Source organism: Onychostoma macrolepis, chromosome 24 (genome assembly GCF_012432095.1).
Source record: "Onychostoma macrolepis isolate SWU-2019 chromosome 24, ASM1243209v1, whole genome shotgun sequence".
Classification (NCBI taxonomy): Eukaryota; Metazoa; Chordata; class Actinopteri; order Cypriniformes; family Cyprinidae; genus Onychostoma; species Onychostoma macrolepis.
In genome coordinates, this window is record NC_081178.1 from 14,120,835 (window position 1) to 14,148,109 (window position 27,275).

The 27,275-nt window shown below is 40.0% G+C and overlaps 1 protein-coding gene across 6 annotated transcripts in view; it reads right to left on the reverse strand.

Moving 5' to 3' along the window:
• Positions 1-27,275, reverse strand: part of mllt10 (MLLT10 histone lysine methyltransferase DOT1L cofactor) — a 48,268-nt gene continuing 20,993 nt past the window's right edge. For 4 of the 6 annotated variants that reach the window (XM_058765343.1, XM_058765347.1, XM_058765348.1 and 1 more), the window contains 14 exons: positions 24,715-24,810; positions 24,273-24,585; positions 21,109-21,759; positions 16,341-16,513; positions 12,231-12,345; positions 9,779-9,851; positions 8,118-8,290; positions 5,524-5,715; positions 5,191-5,264; positions 4,536-4,876; positions 3,677-3,700; positions 3,258-3,348; positions 2,629-2,841; positions 1-1,644 (listed from right to left, as the gene is read on the reverse strand). In XM_058765343.1, coding sequence (XP_058621326.1) covers positions 1,597-1,644; positions 2,629-2,841; positions 3,258-3,348; positions 3,677-3,700; positions 4,536-4,876; positions 5,191-5,264; positions 5,524-5,715; positions 8,118-8,290; positions 9,779-9,851; positions 12,231-12,345; positions 16,341-16,513; positions 21,109-21,759; positions 24,273-24,585; positions 24,715-24,810 — 2,577 coding nt within the window. In that variant the 3' untranslated portion in view covers positions 1-1,596. The remainder of the gene's footprint in view (positions 1,645-2,628; positions 2,842-3,257; positions 3,349-3,676; positions 3,701-4,535; positions 4,877-5,190; positions 5,265-5,523; positions 5,716-8,117; positions 8,291-9,778; positions 9,852-12,230; positions 12,346-16,340; positions 16,514-21,108; positions 21,760-24,272; positions 24,586-24,714; positions 24,811-27,275) is intronic. The other 2 variants (XM_058765346.1, XM_058765344.1) reach the window with 2 other exon arrangements.

Below are 27,275 nucleotides of genomic sequence, written 5' to 3' on the forward strand. Positions count from 1 at the left end.
ACAGATTTTAATTTATCACTGAAAAAGGCGCAACACTACAATCTCAGTGTTCAGAATTTCTTAATATGAAGCAGGACTTGTGTGGTTTCACTTTTGATGTTTTAAATACAAACTTTAGAGATTTTGCATAATTTCTGTACAGATGCATGAGAACATGGACATACCATATCTATAACGTATAAAACCACATCAATAAAACGGTGCAAAAAAAAAAGTCCCTGCACATACAAAAATAAATTAATACACTTTATCCAGTCACCAGTCTCGTGGAAAGCCTGTTGGAAAAGATCTGAACACACTGACAGTGCTTCAAAACAGTCCTTCGCACCACTAAGTGAATCACAAATATGTATTTACAACAGAAAAGAGGTAAAAGTGTGCTAAACTAAATCTTATTTATTCTGACAGCTTATTCTTAATCCAATATGCATTTGTAGATTTACATAACAACAAAAGGAAAAGGGGGAAAAACAGGCGTATTTACAAGACCACAAAATCATCAAGTAGGCTTTTTTCTTTTTTATAACTTCAAACACCAGACATGTTCATCAAACTTTTTACAAGACTCAGAAGAGCTGAGAATTTTGTACAGTAGTATAAAAACATTTTTGCCAGTTGAGCGTTAGAATATATTACCTTGCGCCCAACATGCAACGAATGCAAATAAATAAAAAAGGAATAATAGAAAGTTGGCTTCAAAAAGGATCAATGCAGCGCAAACATTCGAAATCAGTTTTTTTCAGTGTAGTCACTGTACAGGCAGAGATCTTTGGGAATCTCTGAACTGGTATTGCCTGAGCGACGCCGATTGGTATCAAATCATTTCACAAAAAAAATGGATCGACTGGAGGAAGAAAATAAAAAGGGAAGGAGAGAGACTGGCAGCGTCTCCAGCGCGCAGCCCCTAGCTGAGAGCTTGGAGATCGGGGCCAGGCACTTGGGTTTAGGGCCTGGTCTGTGTGTCCTGGCTTGAGAGGTAGTTGCTCTTCAAAGAGTGCAGCAGGGTCAGTGAGACAGGTTTGTGGACCTTTGGGACGCCTCCTCACGGGGGAAGCTCAAGATCAGGATGCAGAGAAGGCCTTCATGGTGCACAAATGTCTGATCGCTTCAGCTTTGAAATATTTGACGCCTTTAAATACACGACACGGACAAACACGAAAAATCGAGATTATCGTTGTGTGTTTCTTGTTAAAGGGGTACAGAGAGGTAACAGCGGAGAGCAGATACTGTTCCAGAAGCATCTCCATCTTGCAGTCCCCATCCAAGACCTCAGTCTACGCTTTCCGCCCACAGCGACGCGCACCAGCGTGTCATTTTCAGCACACTGGCAGGGTGAGAGAGACTGTGCGTGTGTCTTTTGGCCCCCATGGGATCCAGTACGTTTACAGCAAGTGATTTACTCAAACTCAGTGCAGCATGTTGTTTGCCAGATGGGCATCAAACCGGCAAGTGTGTGTACATATGAAGGCTGGTGCTGGTAAGGGTTTCGTGCGGTGGCTGAATTTCTGGTCTTGCTGCTCAGATTGCAAGCCTCTTGGGGTGCGCAGATGAGAGGGACCCATAAGGCAGAACTCCTCCAAAATGTTGTTTTCTACATCAGGTCTTTTCCTGTCCCGTCAAAGACACAGCCTTCTCCCCCAGTCTCTGAATAAAACACAAGCACAATTTCAATAAGTGATCCTCAAAATCTATCAAATAAAATACAGAAATAAAAGAATTTTTATAACAAATACATAAAGTTTTACAAGAAACCTATTTCATTGGTATAAAGATATACAATTATACAAATAATACAATATTATGAATTGATACTAAATCATAATACAAAATTAGAATTATTGTAAATACAATAAAAATAATATAAGTATTATAATAATGCAATTATACTTTATATTATATGTGACCCTGGACAACAAAACCAGTCATAAGGGTAAATTTTTTTAAAATTAAGATTTATAAATAAGCTGAATAAATAAGCTTTCCATTGATGTATGGTTTGTTAGGATGCAACTATTTGAAAATCTGGAATCTGAGGGTGCAAAAAATCTAAATATTGAGAAAATCGCCTTTAAAGTTGTCCAAATGAAGTTCTTAGCAATGCATATTACTAATCAAAAATTAAGTTTTGATATATTTACGGTAGGAAATTTACAAAATATCTTCATGAAACATGATCTTTACTTAATATCCTTATGATTTTTGACATAAAAGAAAAATCAATAATTTTGACCCATACAATGTATTGTTGGCTATTGCTACAAATATACCTGTGCTACTTAAGACTGGTTTTGTGGTCCAGGGTCACATATTATAATATTAAAATATTATTATTATTAAAATATATGAACATTTATATTACTATATTAATATTATATAACATTATAAATGTTATATAATTTTATTTTCTTATAATTATTATTGTAAATGCATTACATTAATAAAATAATGCATGTTAACATACACACATACATACCTTTAATGTAAATACATTTACAATAACAATTATCAATTCTAAATAATAATATTACCACAATTATATATATTCATTAACTCATTCATATATTAATTATATACACACTTAAAATAAAAATACTTCAAAATGAATTCATGAATATTATAAGTTAATACTTTTGTCTGTTTGATAGTTGCAGTACTAACTCCAGTTTTAGGAGTGTTGCTGTCGTTGTGCATGGCTAGGAAGGGGTTTGTAGTGATGGCTGGCTGTGTGGCGGGCAGGAGGCTGCTGATTGGCAGCTGCTGTAGCTGTATGTCATTCTGCTGCTGCTGTTGTTGCTGCTGTTGTTGTTGCATTAACTGATAGAGCAGAGCGTGCTGCTGTTCCTAAACACAGACAGACAAACAGAGTATGATGAGATGTCTAGACAAAGACGGCACACCCACAGACTGCCCACGGACCATATGATGCATATTGCACAGAATAGTGGCAAGAATTTCCTCAAAATTGCAATTCCAAGCTGCCAGGATGCTAAAATAAACAATTCTGAGGGAGAAGCCATTGTGACATGTGAGAGTTGTGTGGCATCGAATCACCAAAAGATAAGGTGTTTTGTAAGCAAACACGCATATATTTTTTGGTCTTGGAATTAATGCATTATTTTAGATTTATTCGGCCTTAAATGTTACATTATACTTCTTTCAGACAGAATCTAATAACAAGGATCATGGCCAAAATAAGTACAAGTCACATGAAGAATTGTGGCTGTGTAATTGAGTGTGTGTGTTGGTGCTCCTCTTACCGGTTTGGCCTGCTGGGAGCTGAAAAGCTGCTGAAGTTGGTGCTGATGGAGGAGGATCTGTCTGTGCTGATCGTTGAAAAGCCTTGGCGCACTGCAAACACATGCATAAACCTTCATAAGCAAACAAAAGTTTCATCATTTCAAAAACTTCTTGGCCATGGCCACAGAAAAGTATTACACGTGAAATAAAACCCCTCTGTATACTAAAGTAAAGAGACTGTTATCATAGCTAATGGTCTTGTTTTTGACAAAGGGAGGGCTGTTTAAGCTGGACCTTGCTAAGAAAACATCAGCGGTTCAATCTTAAGTACACAATTCTGTTTCAGAGGCAGATGTACAGGCGCAAGACTCGCAGGCAGCCGAGAAACAAAATGAGCAAGTGAGAAAAAAAAAAAAAGGCGAAGCAAGCCAATCCTCACCTGGTTTTCGCAGTGGTCAAGCTGCTGCATTCCAAAGCGCAAGCAAAAGAGAGATCGGGAAGCAGAAAAGATGAAGAAAATATGAATGCAGCACACAATGCCAAGTAGTATGGATGAATCTAACGAACATGTCCAAGTCACAATTCACCCCAAAATAAAATTTAAATAAAAAGTGCAATATATAAATACACTTTAATATATATTTTTCAAAAAGCATAAAATATGAAAAAGTTTTTTAAAACGTCAGTAAGATTTAAGCAGCAAAACTGTTTTTAACAAGAGATTTTGCTTTACCATCACAGGAATAAATTACATTTTATATTAAAATAGAAAACTTTCATTATATTCTTTCATAATAAACATTCATAATATTTCATAATAATACTGTTTTCACTGATCAAATAAATGTTATACATGGAAGCCCGCACCACTGAATTAAAATTTATTTTTTTAAAAGGTAATTGAGAGTTTATATCTCACAACTCTGACTTACCTCGCAATTGCATGTTATAAAGTCAGAATTGCAAGATATAAACTAGCAATTCTGAGAACAAAAGTCAAGAATTTAGAGATAAAAAAAATCCCAATTACTTTTTTTTGTAACATATATAAAGCATAACACATATTCCATTTCTCTTTTGCTCTGGGGGTAAAATATGGCCTGGGCAATTTCCTGACAGTTTTCGTGAGATTTACCCACAAATCCACATCTTCATCAGCACCCACCCATGTTTATTACTAATCCAGATACCACCATCATAACCCTGAAATATGGATCCTCAAGCAAAGTAATCAAACGTACTATTTAACAAAAAGGACTCTCAATGCAAAGTCTAAGGCGGCAAGTGCCAGTTTGTACCTGTTACTGAGACTGTTGGACATGGGCAGGGATGTGCTGGTAGCTGCTGAGGGATGGGGCAAGGGGCTGCTATTCTGGGCCAGGTTGGGGGAGGTTTGGATGACTCCGTTTAGGGCACCCACGATGCCACTTATGGCCAGGTGGTTCCCCTGCAGAGCGCCCATCAGACCTGTCACCCCGGCTATGGCAGGGAGGGTCGAGTTGGCATTGCCAGGCTGGATGGCCACCCCGGCCATGCCGACTCCGTTCACCTGCTGCTGGGGGGGACTGTGGGCCGCAGACGGAGGGGTGGAGAGAGAGGACGTGCTACTTCCGCTACTATGGCCACCAGACAGGGGATCCTGAAAGAAAGAGAAAGAATAGAGAAAGCACAAGAGCGTGAGAGAGAGAGAGAAAAGAGAGGTCAACGTGAGAGAGGCGCCTCCTGTACCTGTCCAACCAAATAGATATAGCATCATTCCAATCAGATTTATGCATCACACAGCCACCAATTATCCCATGAATCTGTCATTACGATGCAATTACGTACTACACCATCACATCACTGCCACACACTCAACTATGTACAGATATACATAATATAACACTTGACTCAACTAAAGAGGTGCTCAGTCCCAGCAGATGGCATCTGCAGAGCAGGGGTAGAGGAAGTTACCTGAGTGGGCAAGGGTTGAGAGGACTCTGTTAAAACACTGCTGCCTAGCTGAATGCTCTTGCTGTGCAGCATGTCTGGAGGAGAGAGAGATTTTGCAACTTGACATGAATGCGGAGACCAGATTAGCTAGAGTTGAGCTGGGAGAGGAGGCTCCGTGAGCAGAACAGAGGGGGAGGAAGGGAGTCTGACGGGGGGGGTGAGAGGTGGGCTCGTGTGCATGTATGTGTGAATATGTGGATCGGGGTGGGGGGGTGTGTTTGGGGTGGGATTAGACTGTGACGGTCCAGATGGAGTGTGTGAAAACTGTACGGGTAGATAGCATGTGTGTCTAACCTGCGTGAGTGTTGCTGGGGTACAGAGGAGAGGAGGCAGTGGTGGCCGTGGTGCTCGCGGGGGTGAAAGGCACAGAGAGCTGAGCGCTCAAGAGCTGCAGTCGTTCTTTCTTCATGGTGAGAGTTCGGATTTGTTCCTCCAGCCGCCGGTTTTCCACCTGCAGCTGGTGCAGGGACTTCAGCATTCCCAGAACTAGACATAAAAGAGCAGACACACAAAACATATGCATCAAGATTTGACAGCAAAATAGAAGTGGTTAAAAACCACCGAGATGAAGCAGCGAACCCAATACCACAAGCCCGAAAACTGCACTGGCACACGTGTGGTTCAAGACCTCCAGAAAAAACTACAACGACAGACTTCCGCTCTCGGAGGATCACACGGTACTGATCGGGGGCCAGCAACCCCAAGCCAAATGCATACCAGATGCAGTGTCAGCAAAACCGCACAACTGGTCTCATATCAGTGGTGAACAGAAACACAACCGTCCTACCGCTTCCTGCTCTGCGCGTTTGTCAGACTCCCCCCCCGTCGCCAGAAGAGCCTCTATCATAACAGAAACAGCTGCAGCTCATTCACACAATTGTGACACTACAAACCAACCTGCTGCTACTGAAAGATTCGCTACTAAGTACACAAGTTACACACAGACAAAATACAGGTAATAAAGCTCATAATTACTGTGGTATTAACCAATGCATCAATTACCCACATTACGGGGATGGATGTAATTACAGGCTTCAAACCCGGCATATTATTTGATTGACATGCAGTAAAATAAGGTTTATGATGCAATTATTTTTACTTTAAATAAAATATTTTCAGTGAAGGCAACAGACCCAGGTTTATCACTATGCACCCTGAGATTAAAATGGACAAATTAGACAGAATTTAAATGTAGCCCATTTTCAATGACCATAATTAATAAAGGCTTTTAGCGTACTAATGAGAAATTCATTTAAAATGCCTTTTGATATCTCTACAACCTCCTTTAGCAAATCTGTAAACCCTCTCAGCTAGACTATGAAATTGTTATAACAGGAATTAATTGATTTTACATGCAAATTAAAAGTTATCACAATGACGCTAGGGTGTGTTAAGTGGGTTTCCAGGACATTGCTATAAGTTGTTCTGAGTGGGTTTTAGCATGTTGCCATGTGGTTGCTAAGGTCTTCTGGGTGGTTATTTACTGCCCCAGGTCAAAAGTGTCAACTTTCAAGTCTCTATGACATTCTGGTCTCTATATTTGACTCTGCTTTTTCGTTTAATGCAAGTTCAACGTTTTGTTTTTTTTGGCTCCTTTTATCAGGTGAAAATCCTAAAACTCGTGTCACTTAAAAAAAAAAACAGAAGCACTTGCCTTCTCAAGCCACATGATTTAAGGTATTATTCTTGTCTGTCGCTCAGAGTGCAAAACCTGAAGTCTAATCCACCATGTATTCCCTTGAAATTTTCCCACTGGGTTTTTCAATTTATGAGTAAAATAAGTTCTGTATAACTTGACGATACTTGGCCATTGTGTTGTATAACAAAGTGCATTCACTCACAATCCAAACTTATGTAGTTACTTAAACATAACACCTTCAAAATTCACATTTCATACTGTAGAGCAAAACAAACAAATATCAGCATTTTATATTTACCACAGACCTTGTTTTACTCACAAATAAATAAAAAAACATTATAGAAACCACTAGGAAATTCCTGAGGGAACCTAAGTAGAATTAGACTCCCGGGTTTTGACGTCAGGGCTGCAGCACTCTATTTCGTGGATGAGTTTGGCAAAGTTTTATCCTCAAGCAAGCTTCGTCCTAAGCATGCACCACTAACAACACCAGCACAACCTTCATTAGCTGATAAAAAAAAAACACCCATGTGGCCTTGTGTTGATTTCGTATAATGAAAACCATGATGAAAAATGTGTGTCTACAACCTTTTTTCTATGACTAAGACAACATGGTGATGAGAAGACAACTTCATCAAACAATAACTGTAACTATATCAACATGCAATATTGTTGAAAAAAATTATTTGAATGTAATTTAAAAACAAACTTTTTTTCATTCCAATCCATCTATTGGATAGCGCAAACAACTTCTTCCTTTCCTGTGTAATGCAATTTTCTCAAAGGACAACAATAATTATTAATAACAGTGATTAAAACTGAGCAAAATAATCATGATTATCAATTTAACCATTATTGTGCCTCATAACCGAATGCGACTAAAATGTTACTAAAATATCCACAGTTCTGATTGACTCAAACTAGACTAAAATGCCCAGACTTTGTCAACTAAAACTTGACTAACAAAAAGCAAGTTAAAGATGACTGCATATTATAAAAGCTAACAAAGACATTTGACACCAATTTAAAAATATAGGTCCCAAAATTAACACCAGTGCAGGCTTATGTTCAGAAACACAACAGTTTTAGAACTGACAGGATCCTATGGCTCAACAACATCCACAGCAAGACCAGCGCAATGACAACCACACAACACACAACCAAACAGCTCTGTGCTTGAGTTGTGGTTTAATGTAATTGTATACGGAAGCAACATGCATCATTATATGTGTGTAAGAAAGCCTCTCACCATCTCCTTGCGAGCCCTGTTGTAGAAGGAACTGCTGTCCTTCGTTCCATTGCCGGTCCAGCAGCTGGTCGATGCTGGTGGCCACCGGGGGCAACGTATCCGAACCAGATCCGAGCCCCGGAACCAACGGCCCTGACGAGTCATACCGGATATGAAGCCCACTTAACGGAGACCTAAAGTCATTCATAGAAAACAAGTGAGATGTATATATACACACAAGTTTATCAAAATTCATTGTCATGAAATTAAAATGGATATGCATGTCAGATCTGTTCACATTAGTACAATTTAATTCATAAATAATCATCTTTCACTTATAAATACACACTAGGCTGTGACTATATTAACAACACAGCTGAACTCCTGGTTTGGCGTCCTGCCTTCAGAGGCAGACGCGCTGCTCAGTAAAGCCAAACAGAGTTCACAGCTCGTCCAAGTGAGAGAGCCTGGGCCTGCCTCTCTGACACCATAAATCTCAGTACGCTCTTGTTTGGACAGACAGCGATCTGTGTTATTATGAATGCATCCAACCCTGGGCTCTACATCAGGGCTCTCGAGCGAACGTGAATCTATCTCTGGGGTAATTACGGCTGGGCTGAGATCTTCTCCACCAGGCAATAAATCTCCAGCACAGGACTGTGAAGCCAAATCACCCTGCATGGCTGCCCCGGTGCAGATCACAGACACAGCACATACAGATATTCGCATTTAATCTGACGATGGTGCAGAGCTCTTCTGAATGAGATTCATGGACATTTGGCACACATTTAAAGCCCCTTCACAAATAATGTGTTTTTTACATTTAAAAACGTGAGTCACACGGCAATGGAATTTAAAAAAGGCATGTTTATTTTTTTTTTTAAAGAGTTTTTACATTTTTACATTAAGCAACCTGTTTTTAAAACGCTGTGTCATGTGCGAGACGCTGTAAAAGATGCAAAATACGAGATCAGCAGATAAACACGTCCATCTAGCACGTTTACATAGAAAAACAATCGAAAAGCAACACTTCGGAATGCAAACACCCATTTAGTGTGAACGGTTTCTTGTACCTTTAGTACTGAAAATGCAGCCATGCAAACACAAACTGACAAGCTTGTAAGTTTATAGCGATATTGTGCTAAATGCATTTCTCAAACTCACATTTTGACAAAAAAATACAAAACTGATCTAAAAAAGTCAAATACAGCATTTTTATATTAATACTAATATCCATACATTAAATATACTAAAGCAGCAATGAAAGTACACCAAATAAACCCTCTTCTTAAATAACAGACTTACTAAATCTACATACCTTTTCAACCAAACATATATCCCGGAGGAATTTTTGTCCAGTATATATATGCTCCCTTATAAATCCGTTTTATATCCTCATTCACAGCGCAAAAAAGGCCACAACTCAGGTTACAGAAAACAAATGCAATGTTTCTTTCTGCGTTCGAAGACATCGCCGCCACGTCGAACTCTGAAGCCGGTTTGTAACTGCGATATGGACAACAGCTGAGTGCTCAAAATGCCTGCTGTTCGGAAGGCGAGCGTGCAAGGGAGGAAACGGAGTGAGTGAATGAGTGTGTTCTGTGGGGGAGGGAGGGAGGGCGAGCGAAATCTCAGAGCCTGGAGGAGGGGAAGTCTAGCTCTGGAATGTAAATAGGACTTACCGAGGGGAGAGGTTTGTCTTTGGTGAGTTTCCTCTTCTGGAGAAGCCGAGAGCTCCGTCTCCAAGCTCCTGATCTGAAAGGTAAACAGAGAGCAGTCGATAAGGAGCCGGCGTGAAGATGTGGGCGTTAGAGGAGCCTGGGAAATACAGGGACGGGCGGCTCGATCCAAAGTGAGCCTGGTAGCCATCATATCTTCCTCACAGAAATCCATCTAGGGGCGGCAGAGTGGTCTCTCTGGCGGCTCAGCTTGCACACTGACACCACTGAGTGTGTCACTGAGTCGCCTCTCTCTCTCTCCCCCTCCCTCTCCCTCCAACTCTTTCTTCCCCGTGGAGGCTCCCATCACCCTGCCTGCAGGCCCCATGCCAGACACTGCTTTTCATTTTCTGCAGTGAAAGTAATGAATCACATATGCGCCTCACCAAGCACAACCCCCTCCCTCCTTTCTCTCTCTCTCTTTTTTTTTTCCTCCCCACCCCCCTCTAGTCACAGTTAGCCAATCCCATTTTTCTCTTCCTCCTGCTTCCTTCCCCCCTTCTTTTCCTTTTTCATCCCGTCTTGTTCTTTTTAACACTTTCCAGCCCACTACCACCTCGAGCGCAGGCTGGCTCCAGTGGGGGTGTGGGCACATCAGAACAAGCCGCCCAAGGTCTGGTCTGACTTATTATGGCGCTGACCCCTTGCCTGACCCTGGATCAGCCCCGGGGCTGCAGTGCAGACTGGACCCGAAAGCATCGGGTATCACATTACAAAATAAAATAAAAAAGACAGAACGAACAGGGATTGAACGACACAGTGGAAACCTATGAGGAGCAACAGGTGACCAGCGTTGAGAGGAAAGCACAAGTACTTTGCCAAAGTAAACAAGCCTTGCTTCACAGCCTCACTATACATTTTTAGACTATTTTTTTTTTAATTGACCAATGCCAATATCTAGACAACAGGGTGGCCAACGGCTGATATATACACCTGACAGTTATTAAATGACAGCAAATTAGATGAGGTGTAAGAAATTTGCTCAATTTTGATAAAATATTTATTCGAAAATGCACTAAAATGTATATTAATACAATTAATTTATATTATTAAAAAAAATACAACATATTATAACTGATTTACATTTAGAATATTTATATATTATAAACTATAAATACGTACATCTGTGTGTGTATATACACAGACAACCATTAAAAGAAGTCTCTTATGCTCTCCAAGACTGCATTTATTTGATGAAAAATACCGTAAAACAGTAATATTATAAATTATTATTCTTAAAATTGAAAATCTATTTTAATATATTTTATAAATGTAATTTATTTCTGCAATGGCAAAGCTGAATTTTCTGCAGCCATTACTCCAGGCTTCAGTGTCACATGCTCTTTCAGAAATCATCCTAATATGCTGATCTGGTACTAAAATAACATTTCTGATTATTTTCCAATGTTAAAAACAGTTGTGCTTATTTATATTTTTGTGGAAACTGAACTTTTTTTTTTTCTTCAAGATTCTTTGATGAATAAAAAGTTAAATAGAACAGTATTTATTTGAAATATAATTTTTAAAAACCATTCATAAATGCTTTACTTTCACAATTTAATGCATTCTTACTAAATAAAAGTATTCAATTCTTTTTTAAAAATTGTACTAAACTTCAGAAAGAATATATCTCAAAATGTCAGCATATATGCCAAATCATTAACCTGTTCAATATGTATGCCCTACTTTTTAAGTGCTGCGCTGTGAACTAATGCCAGACAAGAGCTGGGCTTATGCTAAGAGCATGCAAGCTTTGCAGTCTTGAGCGGTGGTCTCTTTAAGGACGGGTGTTCTTCCTCCTATTGTTAGTCAAATGACCCCCTGACCTCTGTTTGAGGAGGAGGGCATGACTGATCCATTATTCCTCAAAGGCTGTGTTCCTCTTTTTTCCTCTCTCCCTCTTGCTTTCAACTGGTCCCCACCCCAACCCCCATGACAGGGTCCTGCAAGCCCATTCGCTCATGACTGAGACCCCCAGGGTTTAGGCAGGGTACGGGGAAAGTGTTGAGTGGTCCGGGATGGAGGGAAGGAGGAGGGAGAGGCTGAGTGTAAGGTAAGCCTGCCTCCTAAACCCAGGGCAATCCCCTCTGTGTCATCACTGCGGTCATTGTGCAGATTAATGAAATGTTTGAGTGGTAGCATGCTTCATTTAACAGGTATGCACACTTTCAGCTTTCTGTCCCGGGGAGTTTTGTTCTCTGCCTCTCCCTCTCTCTGCGACCTGAGGAGGTTAGGTGGGGGGGGATACAGCTGACCACACATTCCATATGCACAGGGGAGCGGAGAAAGAATGGGAGGATGAGGAGAAATGGGAGAAGAGCGCAGGAAGCAGGAGGAAAGGATTTGAGAAGGTAATCCTGCGCCAGTGGGAGGTACTGGCTAAAGATCAGCGTGGTTCCTCGTTTGTGTGTCTCACCTGCCGGAGAGCCCTCGGACTGGGCGATCAGTGCAGCCATGGCGGAATTCGGATTCAGCCTGTTTCCGAACATATGGGATGGCGCCAAGTTAAAGGATCCCGGTAGAGAGTTTGACTAAGGAAGAAACACATAAAGAGAGTTAGACTATGGAACACTGTAAGAGCGCAAGTATGCGTCTCTGCATGCGTGTATATGAATGTGTGCGAGAGTGCTGGGCCAAAGAGCTGGATGATAAAACACCATGTCAGCTGTATTTCCTGTGAGCCAGGAGAATTGGCTGAGCCTGCAACAGCAGATCCACAGCCCTGAACAACATACAGACCATGTGCTTCTGCAGCTAATTATTTAATCCAATTAAGCCATTTCCCTAATAATGGTTGGGATTGGTTGCGGTGTTGCTTCTGAGGTAGCAGCATGTGTGCAACAACAAACTTGGTGCACGGTGTAAACCACAGAAAGGTTCACATGATTTGCACTAAAATAACACTTTTTGCAGTGGAACAGTGTTGTAAATTGCAGGGAATTGTTGGGAAAGTTGAAGAATTTTTACTCAAAATTTTACATAAATATACATGATTACTCATTTATTCCAATTTACAGATGACACTACCATTTATTCAACAAGGATGCAATATATTGATCAAAAGTAAAAGCAAAGACATTTATTCATTAGAAAAGATTTCTATTTCAAATAAATGCTGTTCTTTTGAACAAAGAAAAAAAAAGTTCAAAATTGGTAATAATAGTAAATGTCTCTTGAACACCAAATTAGCATATTAAATGATTTCTGAAGGATCATGTGACACTAAAGCCTGGAGTAAATGCTACTGAAAATTCAACATTGCCATCACAAGAAAAAAAATACATTTTAATCAAAAATTAAATACAGTTCATTTAAATTGTAATAATATTTTACAATATTAATGTTTTTACTGTATTTTCCATCAAATAAATATAATCTTGGTCCTTAAAAAAAAAAAAAAAAAAAAAAAAAAAAGCATAGTCATGGACATACAACACATCCAATATATTCGGTCCTTTCACTCACTGACTATTTTGATGAAATCAATAAATTCTTTCCTCTTCCTTTGCTCGCCTTTATCTACATCAAGGCCTTATCTGATCCAAACAGGAAATAACGCTAGCTGAAATTACAATGTATTGGATTTCTTGCTCTGTTCCTATAGAATAATGTCTTATTGACCATGTCTTATTGACCATATTCGACTAAAACATATTGAAAATCACACCTCCAAGTGACCAGTGAATAGACAACCATACAATGCCAATGTTTAAACCAACCTTGAAAACATGCTTCCCTTTATGGATCTTCTGCTAACAACTAAAGGATATAAAAATGTGATTTATGGTCCTAAGACATGGTTGGGATGTCTAAAGACAAAAGGTACTTTAATCCTAAACGTGACATTTAGCTGCCTTAGCTATTCAAAAAACTAAAAATTTAATAATTATTATTATTAATTATATAATACTAATAAAAATAATTAATATTAATTTACTACAAAAAAAAAAAAAAAAAAAGATATCCTACATTCCCCTGGCCCCTCACGGCCCCGCAGGCCCTCCCCATTCCTCAGACTCCTCTTTCAGGCCGTGTGGAGAGAGGAGGGAGCATGACCAGTGTGAAGAGAACCCCTCATCCCACTACACAGCTCTCTGTCCAGCCTGTCAGCCCTCATCCCATCAGCGAGCCGGGCTCAATGCGCCCGCACAGGGAAAAGAGGGACAGCCGGATTGTTTGAGGCTTAGGGCTCTCAGCACCATTGTGGAGGTTAACGAAGAGTGGGACAGAGGTGGGCCTAGGGGGTGTGCGCTGGGGTCGAAGGTTACTGCTGCCCTGCTTGCAACCACTGAATTTTTTCATCCAACCATTCTTCAATCCACAAAGGGAGAGTTAGGGATGGAGAGGAAGAAAAAAAAAAAAAAAAAAAATGGCAAACATCTCAGGGACAGTCATGCTGACGGAATAAAGGATGATTGTTTGCATAGATTATATTTGATAAAACACCATGTTATATATCTAATAAAAATTAATTCCCCGGACATAGTTTTAAAAACATCACCTGTTTACTGATCTGCTAACTACAACATAGTGAAGAAAAAAACTCATTGTATTAAATCTCCCATGCCATAAAGCTCAGGACTAATGGGGGATATATATTTGCAAGCGTGCTTAAGGAGGGGCTGGACTGCTGGGAGCCCTGCAGCATTAAGGCCATCAGTGGGTCTACTTCATCTCCTAATGTAAGGCCACCCTGCCTGCAGAGAGGGCAGATCTGCACAAACAAAGCCCTGTTGCCTGGAAACGACTGGTTGCTACAGCAGCGCAAGTCAAGACAAAGATGCTCAGGAGAGCGGCAGAGACGGTGCTCAGTCTCTAGTGCGCTTCCAAAGGGCCCATTTGGAGCTGCGCTGGGAGCCAGTAAGAATGACTTGACTTTATTATTGTCATCTGAACACATGCACATGATTTCTGAAGGATCATGTGACACTGAAAACTGGAGTAACGGCTGCTGATAATTCAGCTTTGCCATGACAGGAATAAATTAAATTTAAAATGTATAAAAATAAAAAATAGCTACTTTAAGCTGTTTTTACTGTATTTTTTTTTCATCCAAGTAATGCAGCCTTGATAAGCATAAGTGACTTCTTTCAAAAACAAACTTCTTTTTCAAAAAAAAATCTTACCAACCTCAAACTCCTATACATATGAAATTACTGACTCAAAGCAATAATAATATAGCCAATATAAGGCCAATTTCGGCACTGTTCTCACAGTGTCATTCTGTTTATTTGACCACACATACTGCTCCGAGTAGCTAATGCAAACACAATCGAAACACCCTGACGTTCATCTGTTAAAACCATATACTTAAGCAGCCTAGTCATAAATACCCTAAATGACTCAAAACACTGTCTTTTCAAGAGCTGAAAAATGAGGTGAGTGAGTGACGAACTTTACTTCTTACACTGACATGTTATGTACCATTGTGGCCCTAACACGGCCTCTTTCATACGGTTAATATACTGCTGCAATTATATAAATATTGCATTAGCACAAACCCTGGCACTTGCGAACCAAATTCATTTGTTCTGTAGAAAGAAAAAAAATCCTGTCATGAAGAAAAATACGAGTTACTTAATACATAAATAGCTGCACCCAACGTTTACATCTGAGCCTTTTAGGAGTTAATTACTATTTGTGCCATCATGAACATGCTCAAACAGCATTTATCTTGATAAAACTGGAGCAAATTAGCACACAGTACAAAGATGATGAGTATAATTCTATTTAATTGGTTAATTTTGTGAGAGACGATGTATAAAGGATACGTGTGAGCTGAAAGCTCTGTGCGATTATCAGTACAATCTTTCTTCGCAGATGTATGTTGCTTTTTAAATAAAATCTAGGTATGGACTTTTCGCTGATATACACTTCTGTTAAAATGTTTGGTGTTGGTAAGATTTTTCAATGCTCACCAAGACTGCATGCATTTAATAAAAACAGTAATATTTTGAAATATTATTACAATTTCAAATAATTTATTCCGATGAAAGCAAAGCTGAATTATCAGCAGTCATTACTCCAGTCTTCAGTGTCACACGTTCCATCAGAAATCATTCTAATATGCTGATTTAGTGAGCGAGAAAACCATTCTTTTTAATTATCACTGTGTAAACCAGTTATGCTGCTTAATCTTTTTTGGAAAAAGTAATACTTTTTTTTCAGGATTCTTTGATGAACAAAAAGTTAAAATGAATAGTATTTATTTGAAAAAAATATTTACATGTCTTTACTGTCACTTTTGACCAATTTAATACAACCTTGGTGAAAAAAAAGTATTCATTTATTTTCAAAACTGACCATTAAACTTTTGAACTGCATTATATTTGCAAGTGGATCAATTTAAACTGTGTTCAATTTCAATCGAAACAAAAACACCTCAAATAAAGATTTAATTTAGCCTGGAGTCATTCATTTGCCCATTTCCACAAAACCAAACCAAATGGGTATTGAAATAATCAAACAATCACATACAGAGTGAGCACTGAGCATGAATACATAATAAGGTCCATTAAACACTCACATGTGTGGATGAGGTGCTGGTGAACGGGGCGGTCGGGGGCAGAGAGGTGAGAGTGGTCATGGAAGTGACCACTGACTGATGAGTAGGTAACTCGGAGTTGGATCCGGACAGAGACCCTCCAAACACAGCACTGGGCAACGGGCAGGCTACATCGCTACTGCTGGAGTACGAACCTGCAAAAAGACAGCAATTACAGCAAATGATTAAAGTAAAACAGCACACTTTCAATGATAATCACTCTTTTGATTCCCACAGAATCAAAAATAACACTGTCTTGTTTATCAGCAGGAGATCCGGCATAGCAACTGGGGGATGTGAAACAAACCAACACAGGTTATGACCTGTAATCTCGTGGTAAAAGCAAAGTTTTAATAGCTGTAAGGGCAACCTCTGTCCTCCAATATACCTTCACTGGTTATCCATCTATCTTTCCCGCTGCCCCTGAGATGAACTTTGTGGACTTTGAATGGCCTGTCTGACCAGGCCCTCATCACAGCAGACTTCGAGAGCGAGCACAAAGCATTTCGGAGTCCTCTCAACATGCACTCTGCACCGGCCTCCCGGTGACCCAGAAAACAGTTCCCTGAATCTGACGACTCACTATTTCTTCTGTAAAAATGACTGAGGGCTTTTCAGGCAGGGCTGGGGAGGAGTGTGGCCCATTCATATTTATGTGCCGGTTCATGACATGCACGCTGTTTGTTGTTGCTGTTGTTTTATTGATTTTTTCCCCTTTTCTCTCTCCCTCCTCCCCTGCCACCATCTCAAATAAACCCAGCTGATGGCCCAGGCTGACCCGTTGCAGGAACGAGAGAGGCCCCCTTGCCACACAAAGGAATGAATGGCTCGCGGCAGTCTACATTCACTGGTGAAACAAGGAAACGTTGTTGGGCGGAGACGTACCACGTGAAGCATTTACAGTACCAAGCTCCGAACTCCACATTGGAAATATGTAATAGAGAAAGGTAGCTTAGACATCGCTGTGTCACGGTATTCCATTTAATCCCAATTGGTTAGACTTTTGGGAGATTTGTGAATACCAACAGCTAACTTGGCTCATTAATGATTAGATTCATCTTTAAATCATAGTGTTGATCTGGTAATCTGGTTAATAATTAACGTTTCAGAAAAGGTCAACCAACGGAGCATTTGATTAGAGGTTACAAGACATGAGCGACCAAACAAAGCAAGGACAAAGATCCTGTTATCTGGTGCTGATCGAACGGGCCCGATCGATCAGGACTTAACATCTCCTCCTGAAACCCCCCTTATCAAATCAGAGGAAGAGAGGGGAAATTTCAAATTAGATTAGCCAGCATTTCAAGTCAAACCCCTGTCTCCTCTCTCAGCAGAAAATCCATGCGAGTTCAGAGGGAGGTTAATGACGAGGCTCAGAACCTGATAAGGATCCTCTGCACTTTCCTTGCAGACGGAGAGAAGAAAGCAGGGACTGATTCGAGGTATTGTTGCATGCCGGCAGAACATATTTAGGCCTTTGACGTGGCAGATGTTTTTAATTTAAATGTGGTATCTTGAGCAGTGATCGATGTCTTGAAGTGTTTTGCGTTGGGTTACTAGCTTCAAGATATGTTCTATCACAAGCGAACAGACGGGCTTGACGTTTCTAAAGCATGCCGACCGAAAGCGAAGATAAGTTATAGCGCATGGCTGCAGTTAATGCAGCAAATGCATGCATTTCTCATAAACGCTTATTTGAATGAACAGGAAGGCTGCATAGTTTGCAGGTTTAAAAGGAATGAAAATTCTGTCATTCAGTCAGGTTGTTCCAAACCTGTGTGACATTCTTCTGTGGAACATAAAAGATATTCTGAAAAATGTCTCAGTGTTTTATGTCTATGTAATGAAAGTCAATGGGAACTCAGGGGTTGACTTTCGATATGTGGATTAAAAAAAATGGTTGAAACATTCTTCAATATCAACTTGTGTTCAAGCAGAGAAAGAAAATCACTGTAACACATGAATTTTACATTTAAAAACGCAAGACGCAGGGCAATGAAAAAAAAAAAAAAAAAAAGACATGCGTTTTAAAATTTTAACTTGAGTCCCACATTTTTAGAGTGCTAGAGTATGTTTCCATTAAAAAACAAAACAAAAGATAAGCAGCTACGAAACTGCCTTTCCACCCTTCAAAGGCTGGAATACACTGCACGACTTTTGCCCCGATTTACAGTTTGGAGGAGTCGACGCTATTTGCTGAAAGTTAGAACCAGCCTGCAGATATTGGGCAGTCGGAGTTGACATTTCACAGAAACATTTGTCATGCATCCCCTATTAACAAAGCGCATGTTTCTGCATGAGTTTGTTGTGTTTGGAGTAACTTCAAAGTGTGGTAGTGTGTGATCGTCAGTCATTTAGTGTATAATGCCCAGTTTTCTTCTGCAACCCTAGTGTTTTCAAATCTGTTTAGGATTTAAACGTTGTACAGGAGCATTCCAGCCTTTACAGTACATTGCGCTCTTCTGTCTCACAAAGCTTTTCTTTCCAATTTCAGATGGAAACCAACAAGAATCGTTCCCCTCCTCTCCAAATAACACCCTATAAAGTCCTACACCCGGCCGGAGCTGAGATGGATGTTTGCATTTAATAATAGCCCCCCCTGCTCCCCCTGATAAACCAGCCATGCATCAAAAAAAAAGCAAAAAAAAAAAAAAGCTGGGAGCCGTTGAGGGAGGGTGAGACAGATAGATGAGGTGGAGCACTCTGCATTAGCCATGGCTAAATATTTACAGTCCAGCCAAAGGCCAGGAACAGGTGAGGGCATGGACGGGTGGGAGAACGAGTCCCAAACAAACACAAAAATCCCATATGGCCTTGAGAGAATAGATAGTGCGATAGTGAAATGGTGCATAGTAGGGAATGACAGAGAAAGAAACACACCAGAGTTTTCAAGTTCTAATCAGAAGGAAAGGAACTACAAAACACCCGGATGGTTGCCAAGTAACAGGCAGCACCACAGATAAGGACCCTTTAACATTATAGCTGCCATGCGTATGTGGAGCACTTATGTCAATGGCGAGATTTAGCAGGTGAGAGAGAGAGGAAGTGCCTGCAAATGAGTGAGAAAAAATGGTGTGACCATGTATTTAGGTGTTCTGGCTCCAGCTCAGTGAGCGGGAAGGCCAGTAGGGGTCAGGGCATTTCTACACACAATCTCAAGCCGGCTCACTCTGGATCCCGAGAGAAGACAACGTCAGGGAGGAACAAATAAAAATTTTAACTAATTGCCTGTTACAGGCTCCTTCCCTCCTCCAGCTCCCTCGGGCTCAACAGGTTAATGTGCATCTCTATGGAGATTCAGCGGGCCACTCTAAGCTCTCAATCAGGTAGGAATGAGGAAGCACTTTAGAGAGCACCTCCATCCACTTTTACCCTAATGAGCTTCAGCACAGACCAAAACAACATCATGCTGGTTCCCAGGCTTCTCTTTGAGAAGAGCGGACCTCAAATGGATTCCTTTTATTTTTTTAAATACACAGAGATGGAACAAATTGCGATTCAGGGAAAGATTTAGATGAATTACATTAATTGAACTGAATGCGATATTGAAAAGACCCTCCATGTGTAATTCCTGAAAAATAATAATCTCAGCCATTTTATAATTGCCTATGTTTATAGGCTTCCGTGCACAATTATGAATAAGAGTCCATGAAAAAAGAAAGAAAACTGGGAAATATTAGGAGAGATCTTTTAGATTTATGAGCATGTAACATATTAAAAAGAAAAAAAAATTCAGTCATGGTAGATGTCACGTAATTTGAAAAGAATGAAAATGAGGATGTGAAAGATGGGCAACAAAGGACCTCTAAGTCAGCAAGAAATGATGTTTACAACCCTTTTTACATCTGTTCTATGATGCATTTCAGAATGAAATGAACTTGACTAGATCAGCTAAAGTGGTCTCAAAATGGCAGATGGTTAAACAAGAAAGGTTGGTGGCGTCAGCTGAAAGTCACTTGAAAGCAAGGATGAAAACATGTTTTGGTTACACTTAATTTTGATAGTCCAGTTTAGACATTCTACTAACCACGTGTCAACTACATGTCAAATAATTCTCATTAATTAGCAACTACATGTCTACTAACTCTCAGTAGGGTAGGTTTAGGGTTAGTAGAATAAGTTGACATATACTTGCAAAGTTTCTCATAGTCAGTATGTTGTGGACCCATCAAAATAAAGTGTTAGAAGATATTAAGCAGACAGTCTACTAATACTCTAATGACTGCTAGTTGACATGTAATTGCAAAGTTACTTACTGTTAGTAGAATGTCCAAAGTGGACTATCGAAATAAAGTGTTACCCATGTCTTCTTTGGAATAATGCTGCACAACACAGCAGGACCAAACTGTTTAGTTTTTATTAGTTAATAGCTTTTTTCTTTTCAGTCGATATATGTACATGCCTAAATTCATATTTAGCATTGAAAATTAATTTTCGTTGATCGTGATAAATAATTTTGCTCAAAAACAAAATCATGATTATTAAATCACTGACTGGAGATTTCTACTCTTTACATCTGGCAACCACAAACATTAAAACTCATTGAGGCTTATCAATGCAATATAACAAAAATTATTAAAAACAGCACTAAGTTATTGTCTATAACAGGAAAATATATATTGTTATTAGTGAGAATTTTGTGCGTCACAAAATTCACATGTTAATTAATTTCATGTTGACTTTAAGACAGTACACCATAGCAAAACAAATGAAATATGGATGGCATTTATCCAGAATAAGGTCTGCTCACCTGGTCCAGCAGATGGGGAGCTGACAGTCATACCCTGTAAGCTTCCATTCCTGAGAAGGGACGGGGACTTCTGAATCCCCAGACTGCTGCTACCAGCAACCACTGCTCCCACACCTCCGGTACTGCTGACTGCACTCCCGCGGCAGGCCATAGTGTTCATGGAGGATGGCGAGGGGGAAGTGGATGAGGGCATTGTGGAGCCGTGCTCTCCCGTACTGTCCTGGGTGGTGAAGCACGGTCCATACCGGTTCCTCCAGTTCCCTCTCTTCTTCTTCTTCCCGCCATCCTCGCCAGTAGATGAAGACGATGTTGCAGAGGAAGAAGACGAGGAGGGCTGGGGTCGTTTGTAGCCTGCTGAGGCCAGGCCTCCCAGCTCTCCGGCCGGGTGACAGTTTTCGTAATGCTTGCTTGAGCTTGAGCTTGAGCTTGAGCTTTGGGGGAGGGACATCATGCCGAAGGTGTTGAGAGCCACCATGCCTTCAGAGGCTGTGCTTTCTGCACCACCCTTCACGTGGCAACGGCTAAAGGATGGAGGCGTGTATGAGTCGCCAGCCCTTAGGCTGGGATCGGAGAAGCTCAGGAAATCAGATGTGGGCTGAACCACAGACCCACTAGTGGCTGATTTACTGCTGCTGCTGCCTAATAAAAGGCCTGCGAGAGAAAAAGGAAGACGTAAAGATGAAAGCGCACCTTAATATCACAACCACATTAACAAAGAGACAGCATAAAACACAAAGAGGTGGCATGTGCTCATAAAACTAAGACCTTTTGCAACCACAATTTTGTAAATACACACAAACACAGCACAGCTGGAGTGCTAAACTGGACAACAGCACTACAATCATCTTTACTAAGAGCTTGCAACACTGTAGCACATAAACCAATCAATTTTAGTGCAAAATAGTTCAAAATCTCCGTTTCATTACACTATCATCAAACATATCTGTTCAGTTTGGCAAAGCTTTTCAGCCATTACTCCAGTCTTAAGTTTTACATGATCATTCAGAAATCATTTTAATATGCTAATTTGGTGTCAAAGAAACATTTCTTATTATTACAAATGGTGAAAACAGCTGTGATGTAATTTTTGTGAAATCCATGATACATATTTTCTCAAGATTCTTTAATAACTAGAAAGTTCTAAAGATCAGCTTTCATTTGAAATAGAACTCTTTTAGAACATTAAAAATGTACTTTAGTCAATTTAATGAATCCTTGCTGAATATTAGTATTAATTTTAGTGCTGTCAAGCAATTACTCGCATCCAAAATAAATGTTTTGTTTACATAATATATGTGTGTGTACGGTGTATATTTATTATGTATATATAAACACACACACATGCATATATTTAAGAAAAATGTTACGTTTATATATTAAATATATATATTATAGAAATTATATGAATATAAATATACACATGTAAATATTTTCAAAATATATGCTGTATGTGTGTGTATTTATATATACATAATAATTATACACAATACAAACACATATATTATGTAAACAAAAACTTATTTTGGATGCAATTAAGCATTTGACAACACTAATTAATTTCCTAAAAAAATCTGACTGACCATAAACCTTTGAATGGCTGTGTACTGTACCAATTTCAGTTATCATGTGAATTACTATATCAGTTGCCCAAAATGACCAAGTACTGATTGAAGGTAATTTTTTCTTTTGTCCTGATCTGTTCATTTATTCAAAAATACAATGACTTGAAAATAACATTTAAGATATGTTACATGTAGGGTGTAAGGAAAAATTTTACTCAGTAAAAAACCTCTACAAAACCAGAAAATAAACCTACAGAACCTGAAATCAAGCAATGCCATCATCTTCCACTCCTAGGTGGGCCATTCAAACTTGCAGGAAGCCAATCAATCAGGTATGTAGGTAGGCAAGAAGGGTGACCCAGATCTAGGTGTTCATCCGGGCCCTCCCCTCAGGCAAGGACTCGTCCTTTAACCAAAGCCAGAGAAACAACTCCGACACGCATGTTTTTACAGCTGTGGCAGGAGGCTGCTGAGGCTTTACTTCCCAATTTTACTACACGGTCTATCCCTTGAGCCTCCCGCTAACATTAAAACATGCACAGAGCTTGCATGCCAGTTAACACGTCTCAAAGATAAACCAATGTCACACAAACAGCTGCCATAACCAATAGATAACTAGCAGCATTCTGTATTCTTTCCAAAACACATCCAGGAAGTTCTGCTATATCTTATCGCTGGATCCTAGATTAACCACTGCAATACATTTCCTGCCATTTCTCTCTGAAGACGAGCAAAAAATGTGTGAAAAAGAGCTGAATTTAAGCAAGTGACCCAGAGATCAACCTAAACCCTGTCTAAAAGAATATTAGATTTTATCTGCCTTTCTTATAACAACAACAACAAGATTCCCATATTCTGCATTATAAAAAGCTTTCCATATTACTACAGCTCAAACACAAAGGGCTCAATTTAATAAAAAATTGCTGATATTGCAATCTCTCATATACTTGGAATATTACATCAGGGAAGCGGAACAGAACAGTCGAGTGGCTCACCGACCCTGGGTCTGTGTCGGGTGTTGTTACAAGAGCCCAGACAATATGACACACTCCCAGGCAGAAGATTAGGCTCCATAGTTAATCACCACCATCTTTTGATCTCATTGCGCTCTGCTGAGAAAACACTGTGTTGTTTCTTCTTCCTGAGTTCCTTGAAGTTTGCCTGTAACTCCAGCGAGGAGGCCCCTGCCGTACTTTGACACATTAATGATTAGTCTGAATTTTCCAGACGTGACCTCTGCTTCAATCCCTCCATCACGGCTTGATAGCAGAAAGGAAGGGAACATGCTTCTCCTCTGACTCCCAAACCTCCCTCATAACACACATAAACACACTCACACACACAGGAGACGCCACCCACAGCACAAACGGCTCAGAAAGACTCGCCGCTCCACATTGCAGCGGCAGCCAGTCAGACGAGAGCCTTATCACACACACACGCCAAGCTTACAGCTTCTGGCTTCCATCCAGCCCTGTCACAACAGACTCACTCAAATGTCACACACAGGAAGTTGACACGAGACTTGAATCTGGCAGCTTAATTTGGGAACATGCTAACTCATTTCTGAAGTGAAAGTCAAGCTGGCATGTTTGGAAATCTCACCTTGCTGAAAAGGACTGGTTGAGGAGGGAGCTGTGGATGACGTCGCTGTGGTGACCACAGGGCCGTGGGGTTTGCCCGGCACAGATTTGCGGCCCCTGGAGCCAGAGTTCGAGCTGGTGCTGTGACTGCTGGACTTCTTGCTTTTGCCATCTGAGCTCTTGCCATCAGAAAGGCTGCCATCCTTGGAGCTGGAACTGGAGTGAGACGGAACTTCCTGGAAGTTGGCATTGGTGAAACGCCCTCCGCTGTCGTCCAATCGCTTCTGAGTGGAGGAGATTGAGGAGACACTTCCACCACTGTTGCTGTTGTAGCTCTGTGGCCAAAAAGGGAAATGCACACATGGACAAAAATACTTAGAGTGCTTTTTGTAAGAATGAAATGAATAGAAATTATAAATAAAACAAATAAAAAATTCTCATGCATTTATCATAATCTAACTCACCTTCTCAGAGGACACCATCAGTGCTGGCACCAAGGCAGGTGAGAGTTCCAAAGATTTTTTGTGCTTTGGTTTGTGGCGATCTCTTTCTTTATGTTTCTGTGATGAAACAACACAAAAAAAAACATTAATGAAGATGGTTCCGTAAGTGCCTTAACTAAAGCCGGTACAGCTTGGGAAGGACTTTAGCCTACGCTGCCATTTCTGAAACAAAGAGGCAGAAAGATGGGAAAATCAGAAAGGTGAAACAATAAAAGTCTCATTCTGAACAAGTCAATCATTTGCATGCATTCAAAGCCAGCAAGGATAGTCACTTGTGCGGTCCATGAAGATCTTTGTGTAAAGAAAAAGAAAGGGTTTTCCTGTAGATGGGTAAGGTTTCACATTGCAGGCCCGACCAGAGTCTACTGCAGCTTAATTTACACCCCGGTCTAGTGCCACGCTCCACACAGCTCTATTTGCGCCCGAGAAACGGGAGCGTGAACAAATTTACACCTCGCACTCCAATCGAACACCTCCAACCTCTCCGTTTCTGTTCTTAAGAGTGCTGCTGTAAAAATATGCAGTGATCCTGAACCATTTGTAAAGAATATTTACACATTCCCCACTGGAGCGATATACAAACGTCTATCTTTTTTTAGCCACTTCCTGTCATCTTCCAGCCATTGTCTCAGTTAGAATTGACAATTATTCTGAACATGATAACGGTTTACGCTACTTCTCAGTGCAAGTGGCGGTGACAATTCCAAAGGCCCTCAGGCTCAAGTTTTCCAATGAAAATGAAAATGAGCTTCCGCTTCCTCTACACGGTTTACAATTTTCCTGCATATACTATTTTAAATGCCATTTTCTTAGAATGGGAAAATCATACACACTTGAAATGAAGGTTTTGAATAAGCACCCTGGGATTTTTTTTTTTAAGTGGGTGGAAAAGATTGTATTTGTATTGAATACTCAATGCTATGGGTTTTCATCTGCAACGTACAGATCCAAATGTCACTGTTTTTGTTATGCTTAAAGTGGAAGTGAAACAGTCTGTTTCATTATTTATGAAAATTATTTATTTATGAAAACAACTTCCATTTAAAAAAAGAAAAAGTATAACAAACATGATTAATGTAACCATTTTAAAGAAAAAAGGTTGTTTTGTTTTAGCTTTTAGAGCAAGGGCGCCGCCATCTTGCAGTACCACAGCGTGTGAAGTCACGGGGTTGGTTCGCTCCGATAGCCAGTATAGTAATATAAGCATTTCTTTACATTTTGAACACACAAATAATTTGGTTTTCACCATCATTTGGATGAATATTCAACATCAAACTGTCTATATGCCAAGTTCTGATCGTGCTATCCCAAACATTGTTTTCATAATGCGATGCGCAACTTGATGTAAACAAACAACGCTTCATACAGTATCATTCATGTCGCATTTTATTGTTATTCAGACCATTCAGAAATATGCATTACATTGACTGGTTCACCAGTTGTATTTATCATATTTTATGTTCACCTGCAAATACAATTAGCTTTCCTGCTGTTAACAGGCCGTAGTGTTTAACTAAGTAAGTGAGTAAGTGACTAACTGGTCACTTATCTGAACGATCGGGCCAGTGCTGCTTCAAAGTTGATCATTCTCACGTGTTTTAAGCCTTGTCAGTTTAAATATTAAAGTGTTTTAAGCCATTCAAGCATGAGACAGCACGAAATAGATTTCAATGCGGTACTTACAGGCTGTGACAGACCTTTTCTGAAAGAGATTTAAATGCGGTACTCACGCGTTGTGATTGTCACGGTCATTTCGTGATGTCATTTCTGTTCGCGCCGGTGGCACTGCACACACACAACAAGCCACAGCTCGGCTCGGACAGCACGCGAGTACCAAATTGAGTTTTCTTTCGCGCCTTCATCAGTAAATGCGCACAAAAGCACGTCGGAATGACAGTCTTGAGGAGTATCCATGTAAACGAGTATTGTTTCCGATCCGCACTTTACCCCAAACCAGCAGGTTCACGACTCCTCCAACCCCTAACAGTATTACTGCTCGGTCCCATCGCTGTATCGACTCAAATGCATAGGCAATTGCATTTATTATGGACTCAACAGTGCTTTCAAGGTCATTTTCCTCCATTTCAAAACAAGCGTGTGTTCAAAATGTAAAGAAATGTTTATATTACTATACTGGCCATCGGAGCGAACCAACCCCGTGACGTCACACGCTGTGGTACTGCAAGATGGCGGCGCCCTTGCTCTAAAAGCTATAACAAACCAACCTTTTTTTCTTTAAAATGGTTTCATTAATCATGTCTGTTATATATATTTTTTTATTAAAATGGAAGTTATTTTCCTAAATAATGTCAACTTGACTGGCTGCTACATTTACACTTTAAAAATAATTTCCTAATGCTCTAAATCACAAAATGTTATTTAAAAAAAAAAAAAAAAAAAAAAATCACAAAACAATTGATAAGCATTATAAGTATAAGCATTGATAAGTATATTAATCGTGACAAAAGAATTAAAATTATAACAGCATTTACTGAAATTATAAAGCTCTGTAATGCCACATT